This window comes from Gavia stellata, chromosome 1 (genome assembly GCF_030936135.1).
Source record: "Gavia stellata isolate bGavSte3 chromosome 1, bGavSte3.hap2, whole genome shotgun sequence".
NCBI lineage: Eukaryota > Metazoa > Chordata > Aves > Gaviiformes > Gaviidae > Gavia > Gavia stellata.
Window position 1 is genome coordinate 25,204,505 of NC_082594.1, and position 7,789 is coordinate 25,212,293.

Below are 7,789 nucleotides of genomic sequence, written 5' to 3' on the forward strand. Positions count from 1 at the left end.
TGTAATTCTTTTGTTCTTTAATTTCTTTTTTTCCTCAAATCCTTTCTAGCTCTTCTTTCTGCTTTTTTCACCAGGGTTTATGGATAAAGTGGAGACATATATTTGTAAGCTGACTTCTATCTTATGTCACAATTTGGTTTTAAGTGGCATAACTGTCATGATGTAGGTTAAACTTGCAATGTGGCAAATACTAATAAATGAGTGTTTGTATGTGTTGAAGTACAGTAATGTTAGTTTGACATAAACATTGGTATGAAACTGTGAAATACTGTAAATATGGGGACTTTTGAACCATTTCGTGGTCCAAAATGAAATAGTCACGTTCCCCATGAAATGGTAGGTGGGTCACTTTTTTCCTCCAGGGGTAGGTGTTGGTTGGAGCGATCCTTCTCACCCTAATAGCTGCTTATTGAAATCTTTGTACTGTTTATGGCTCTTCACTGTGCACTTTAGAGAAATAGAGTGTGGAGAGGTGAAGGAATAGTTTCTGTTCTGAAACCTTATGATTGAGAAAGGGTTCTACCTTTCTTGATATGCTAGAGGTAAGAGATGCCATCCAGGGGGATCCTGACAGGCTTGAAGAGTGGGCCCCATGTGAACCTCATGAAGTTCAACAAGGCTAAATGCAAGGCCCTGCACCTGGCTCAGGGCAATCCCCAGTATCAGTACAGGCTGGGCAATGAAGGGATGGAGTAGAGAAGGACTTGGGGGTACTGGTGGATGAAAAATTGAATGTGAGCTGGCAAGCTGTGCTCGCAGCCCAGAAAGCCAACCGTATCCTGGGCTGCATCAGAAGTAGTATGGCCAGCAGGTCAAGGGAGGTGATTCTGCCTCTCTATGCCACTCTGATGAGACCCCACCTGGAGTACTGCGTCCAGCTCCGGAGTCCTCTGTACAGGGAAGACATGGACCTGTTGGGGCGGGTCCAGAGGAGGGCCACAAAAAGTGGTCAGAGGGATGGAACACCTCTTCTATGAAGAAAGGCTGAGAGAACTGGGGTTGTTCAGCCCGGAGAAGAGAAGGCTCCAGGGAGACCTTGTTGCGGCCTTTTAATATATTAAGGGGGCCTATAAGAAAGACGGACAAAGACTTTTTACCAGCGCCTGTAGTGACGGGACAAGGGGCAACAGTTTTAAACTGAAAGAGGTTAAGTTTAGACTGGACATAAGGAAGAGATTTTTTTACAATGAGTGTGGTAGGATACTGGAACAGGTTGCCCAGAGAAGTTGTGGATGCCCCATCATTGGAGGTGTTCAAGGCCAGGTTGGATAGGGCTTTGAGCAACCTGATCTAGTGGAAGATGTCCCTGCCCACGGCAGGGTGTTTGGAATGAGATTATCTTTAGAGGTCCCTTCTGACCCAAACTATTCTATGATTTTTTTTTTTTTTTTAAAGGGTTGGGTGGGTTTTTTGCTGCACAGGGTGAATGTTGAGTCTTAGTGCAGCTCTGACAGCAGTGCTTTGGCAGCTACCACTAGTTCCTATGCTTCCTTCTACAATTATAAATCAGGTTGCCCACCGTCTTCTGTATTAATGCCTTGCCACTGCCAGCATGGGAGCCAGGCATAAGCACCCTGCAGATCACAACAGAGCTGAAGCCACAAGTTGACAATTACCATCTTCTATGTCTTTGCATTTTTATCAATAGGAAAATATAGTTATGGATGTTCTAGCCAATTGTGTTGGACACAGCTGAGGATACAAATGAGGAAGTTCTTACATACTTCTGTGTTTTAACTGCTCACTGTTGAAATAATCTTCCTCTCTTGTCTAGCATTTTATATGTATGTATATGTTTCTAGTTTTGCAGAGGTTTTTGAAATGGATATGGTAGACAATTTTAGTAGATAACTTGTGTAACTTGAAGACTCTGTCTCGTTGGGGGAAGTTTTTGTAGCTTTTGCGTATATGGCAGTTTAATTTTTTAATTTAAAGATGTAATCTTACCTTTTCAGTCAGAGGTGGAGAAGCCTAGAGGAAGGAAGAAAGCAGCTATCACAGATTCAGAAGAGAAACTAAGCATAGAGGACCTGAATAAACTGGGTCAAGAGCAGAAACTTAGAGGTAGTCAACGGGGAAGGAAGAGACCTGCAGTTGTTTCAGAATCTGATGAAACACAATGGCAAGAGGAAAAAAGGCTAAAAGAAGATGTAATAGAAAGTGAGGATGAACAGAACAGTCCACCAAAGAAAGGGAGAAGAGGACGCCCTCCCAAAGCAAATAATGGGGGAACACCAAAGGAAGAACCAGTAGCAAAGTCATCAAAAAGGAGCAAAAAAAAACAACCGCCAGCAGCTGCAGCAGAAGAGGAGGAGGAAGAGGAAGAAAGGCAAACTGAAAACATTGAACAAAAACCAAAAGGCAGGCAAAATAGGACACCGAAAAGAACACAGCAGAGGTAAGTCCGTCTTCTTGTAAGCTGCATCTTTTTTATCCTTGGACATTAGTTATAATTTGATACTTTGCAATTTGGGTCTTCCTCAAAACAGAGCAGAACCATCTGAAACTAGTACAGTTGAATCAGCACAGTCTACGCCACAGAAAAGACGAGGAAGGCCATCAAAAACACCACCATCACAGCAAAAAAAAGTGTAAGTGGTGAATATTTTCTAAATTTGTGTTTAGTGAAGATTAAAAATATGCCTCTGTGCCCCCAAACAATCATTTACTGAAAATATTTCAGAATACTTTAATTGACAGTTAAGAAAATAAATTGCCATTGTTATTTCTAAAATGTTTTCCCTAGCTGCTTCTCCTAGAGCATCTCAAATCAGAGCAACAGGCTACAAGTAAGTTTAATGTGCTCAGGTAGCATATACGTAGCTTTGCTCTTCTAGGAGAAAAGTCAATAAAGCACATGAGGGCCATGAAGATTGGGCTTTATTAGGACTTCAAGGAGCGAAAAGTGCTCCCATTTGTTTTGGATAGGGAGGAAGAATCAAATTGTTACTGTGGTGAAACAGTATTGTGGAGAATTAAGTTTATGCTGATTCTCCTTAAATTAATGTTCACTTACTTTCTAATTTGTGGCCTCCTTACTATCTACTTGAATCATTTCCAAATGAATAAAACGTGCTACAATCTATGAAGAATAGTAGCTCTTGAAAATTCTGAGGCGTATTAAGCTCCAAAATACAGGTAAACTCTGTGGCTAGCTTCATTTTCTTGGGCCTACTGTAGGAAACTACAGGTATCTCTACCTTTTCTGTACATGCATATGCAATATATATAAAGCAGAGGTGTGCAAGTGGACAGGACTTATTCGCCCGCTGGTATCAAACTGCAGCTTATGGAACAGATTTGCAAGACACTTTTCCAGAACGTGGTGATGAATTCCTTAGGGCACTACTTACGCACATCTTCAGTCTGGCATTTTGTATTACTCTGTTTTTCTAGCTTCGAGGCTTAGTTAGCATCATGTTGATCTTCCTCTGGCAGTTTAATGTACCAATTTGCCTATCCACGGAGATCTTCCATACCAGAGATCTTTGCCTGAACAAGCTTGTACCCTCAATTCAAATTCTAGTTTCACACTGGATCGTATGTTCTGGCGTTTTGCACACAGACCTCTCCTGCTCCTTTACTCTGTAACCAGAAACACAGGTCCCAACATTGTCTTGGTTACTACAGAAGTCACTGCTACGTGTGCAGTGGAACAAGAGTTGAAAACTGCTACTGCCATGCAGAGAAGACATGCCAACAAGTTATTGTTGGGTGATGTGCTATGTGGCGTTTGTCAAAGATGCCCTTTAGTAAATACTTAGCTAGCTTCTGATTCTCTTCTCAGTGAACTCAGGGTGTTTCTTTACCCTCTTTAAGCAGAAAGTAAACTGTATCAATACACATGATCGGTAGCAGGCATAGCTCTTTTTCATGTGTATGTACACTGTTCCTGGCATGAGGAGCCCAAGTAGGTTGTTTCAGGATTCCAAGTTGTTGGGTCTATTCTAGATTTCATCCAAAAAAAATATTGTGTGTACTTTTTATTTTTTGTGATCAGACTACCCAAATTTTGACTGTCCTTTTTCCAAATCTGTAAGAAAAAGGTAAGACCGCAGTAATTCCTTGGTCTTCAAATGCCTTGTAGTCAGACCTTTCTCCCTTTTTTCTACATACACATCTACAGCAGTTTTAATTGAAGGGAGTTGATAGATTGAGCAGCACTGGGTACTCAAGGTAGAATATATTTAATCCAAATGCTTAAAGCTTTCTGGGCTCCTTGGGGATGGATTTGGCATAAGAATTTGGGATTTTACCTGTAAGGTGATAGTGTATAACCTATTTCTGATAGCTAATTGGGTTACCAATTAGCACATGTTTGTGAATAATTCTTCTGTTTCCTTTCCAATTCTGTTGCTTCTATCAGTCTTGGAAGGCTTGAGTTGGGCTAATCTGTATTGTTTCTCAAAGGGTATCACATTGGTTAGTTGGTGCTGAAACCCCCACTATACTATGATTACTGTATGCAATTCAGAGATTTTATTTTGTACAGATTTTAGTGTGGTTCTCAGGACTGAAAATACCCACCACATGTGCGGCTTGGTGCTGTCAGAGGACAGTTGTTTTGGATCTGTATGCCCCCCCTGGGGACTGAAGTGTGTGTGTTTGTCTGCCTGCAACAATTTCTGGCTTAATTTCATCCAAAAAGTCACCTAGTTTGGGTGCACCAAGACTGCATCCGCAGTAAGCGGGATGATTCAGTGATTTGGTTGTGAATGTGCTAATGACACAAACGAAAATGGTAATGTGGGTGCAGCTGTGGGATACATATCTAGTTAGCTTGTTTTTTAAAGGCGTGGGGGGGACTAGTTCTCATTTTAAGCAAATGGGTGCTTTTTGCATGTGGTTCAGCTCCCATGACTAACACAGACAATTTAAGATATTGTTGACTGATTGTTCTTGATTATCCTGAGAAGGTATTGCTATCCTGATTATCCCTAGCTCTTAGTATGAGCTAACTTGGAAGATTTGTATTTAAGTTCATTATAATGTTAATTTCAGAAATAGCAACATGGGTTCTTCTAGGTGTGTAAAAACATAGATGCAGTTATTCAAATTTTGTTGTGTATAAAAGCCTATAGAAGTAGAGTACATCTATTCATGGAATTGAATAGAAGGAAAAAAAAAACCACCAAGTATTCAGTGTCTGGCTTTTTGGCTTTTCCTGTTCACTGGTTACTGTTGTGTCAACCTCCTTTGGCTTGTATTCTGGCACTGAAGAGAAAAATCTGTCTTGTCTGTAGAGGCAAGAACTGTTCGACTTCCTACTCCTAGCCTTCTATTTGGAAGAATTTGGTTTTCAAATGCTGTTGTCCAGCCTCCTAGTTCCACTTCTACTCCGTGTATGGATGAACTAAATAGGTGTATGACAGATGTATTATATAACATGAAAATTTAAGGCTGCAGTTCTTGCAAAGTTAGAATGCTTACTCTCATATAGTTTATACATGTGCAGACCCATATACTGTGAAACTGATCTTTGTTTTTCTTTTGATTGTAGCCGTGCGGGACGTTCCAAACAAGCAGCCAGTAAAGAGAATGAATCTAGTGAAGAGATGGACGTATTTCAGAGTAGTTCACCTGTCAGTGATGACATTCCCCAGGAAGAAGTAATGGAAGAAGAGGAAGTTTCCACAATCAATGTAAGAGAAATGCCTGAGATTTTTCTTTTTGAGTCTTTCTGGTGTCCTCTGTGTATTGATGTTCCGAGAATGGCTTCTCCTGCCTCCTTGAAAATGAATGAAGTGGTTGTCAGCTGCCACTGTTGTGTAGTGGCACTGCACTGTAGTTTCCAGAGAAGCTGCATTTCTTAGAAAATGTCAGTTTTTGTCAAGCATCTTAAATTTTCTGTTCTGTATAGCTTTTGTTATCTGTTGGCCTGAGTTGTGTAGTACCTCATGGGAATTATTTTCCAGATAACTCATGCCCATTCTTTCCAGCTAGATTATAAGAGTGAATAATGTTTCTTTATACAAAATAGGAACACAAAATGAATAGTACTGGAAAATAAGTATGGCATCTTGGAGCAGAATGCCAAACCAATTTCTTCCTCTTACCAGCATACGCAAATATGTTAAAATAAGTTTATTTTTATATTTATTTCATACAAATACATTAGTTATATTAGTAGTAATACTAAAAATGTAACTGTGAATGCCTTCGCACTTTTGGACACATCTGATGATTGGAGCATCTGAGTGTATGAAAACTCTGAAAAAGGAAACTAAGATTGTTTTTGAATACTTGAAGGACGCAGGCTCAGCAACATCAAAGTTATGTCCTGTTCATTGGCTGAGACTTGCACCTCTGCTAAAATGAGTAATGAATAACACTGTATACAGTTACTCAAATGTTATTGTGCGAGTAAGCATTTTTTCCATTATAAAATATATTTATTCTTGAATTTTTCAAAACTTTCTGTGAAAACATTTAAAACACTTTTTCTCCAAACAGGTCCGTCGCAGAACTTCCAAAAGGGAAAGGCGATGAGTGAGCATGTAGTTATCAGCCTTCCAGGTGAAAGCTTTGAAGAATGCTTTTAATATAAAGCTTGAGACTGAATGAAGCTGTTAGTGCACAAATGGGGTTGCTGAAAAAAGACAAAACCTATTTTACTTTTTCTGCCCCTGCATTTGCAGTCCCTAGGTCACAAGCTTTAGCCACACACATGTTGATATCATTAACTGTGGATTTTTGTGAAGTGTAATGTGCGCTGGCTTTGTAGACATATGAACTAAAGAAGAAAACTGTAAATAGTTCTTTTTTTAATGTTTCTGACTTCTAAAGTGCTTGTATAGCTTTTATCTGCGGCTTTAAACTGACAGTACCCCACTGTTTATTGGATCTATTGATTTAAAAAAGAACAGAGTTTGAAAATTATCTCAAGCAATATCTGCCAGTGTTTGTATTTGTACTCTTGTTGACATTTAACTGTGAAAAAAAAATCAGTTGAACAAATAGTGCCACTTTCTTTTGCCGCTATTTGTTGAGAAGAAGAAAAGAAAAACGGTCTTTGTTTCCTTCATGAATCTAACCTAGTGTTTACCTTTTAGGCACCTACCTATCATCAGAGGTGCTAAATTACTTTCTTTTACAGTTGAACAATGTTGGATAGAATAATACAAGAGATGCAAATTGTGTAAGAAGTTGTTTGACTTGTTTTACACCTCAGTATTGATGCCAGACTTTTCTGGACTTCTAGTGGCATTGAAAATTCAAAAAGGATTTAAAATATTTTAATTTTAAAAGTGTGTTATTAAATAATGTACTGAATACCCTACCCATTTTATCTTCCCCTATCAGTTTTTATTAATCTACTGTATCAATAAAATTCTGTAACTGAGTTTTTAATAGTCTAGTATGTTAATGTGTATAGATATTTCCTTCTGAACATGATGTTCACAAAGAGCAAATTATTACTACATTATAATATGAAATCTGATATATAAACATTAGTGAAAATACAGTTCTTATTACAATGTAAAGTTAATCACAAAGAAAAATTTTATTGATGCAGTGTGTCTTTATAAAGCTGTTCTTGAGAGCCAAGTGTTTTGTATTTTATAGTGAAGTTGCATGTTTATGAAAAATGTGCTGAAAATGGGATGTAATGTTTTTTTGGAAACACGTATCTAGCAGTAGTATATGGTAGGTTGCCTCATGAGAGAACCTTTTATTGAGAGTTTATTGTACCTTTTTGTTTTGTTTTTGTTTCTTGAGCCAATTTTTTTTGGTATGAAGAGCTAAGTTTTTGTTGAATAACCAGCTGTTGATTATTGCAGTCAACGTA

General features: G+C 38.7%; 1 protein-coding gene across 2 annotated transcripts in view; it reads left to right on the forward strand.

Moving 5' to 3' along the window:
• PDS5B (PDS5 cohesin associated factor B) overlaps positions 1–7,343 on the forward strand; it is a 97,212-nt gene extending 89,869 nt beyond the window's left edge. For both annotated transcript variants that reach the window (XM_059822300.1, XM_059822309.1), the window contains exons 31-34: positions 1,956–2,398; positions 2,490–2,591; positions 5,501–5,642; positions 6,454–7,343. In XM_059822300.1, the coding sequence (XP_059678283.1) occupies positions 1,956–2,398; positions 2,490–2,591; positions 5,501–5,642; positions 6,454–6,489 (723 nt within the window). In that variant the 3' untranslated portion in view covers positions 6,490–7,343. The remainder of the gene's footprint in view (positions 1–1,955; positions 2,399–2,489; positions 2,592–5,500; positions 5,643–6,453) is intronic.
• The last annotated feature ends 446 nt before the right edge of the window (positions 7,344–7,789 follow it).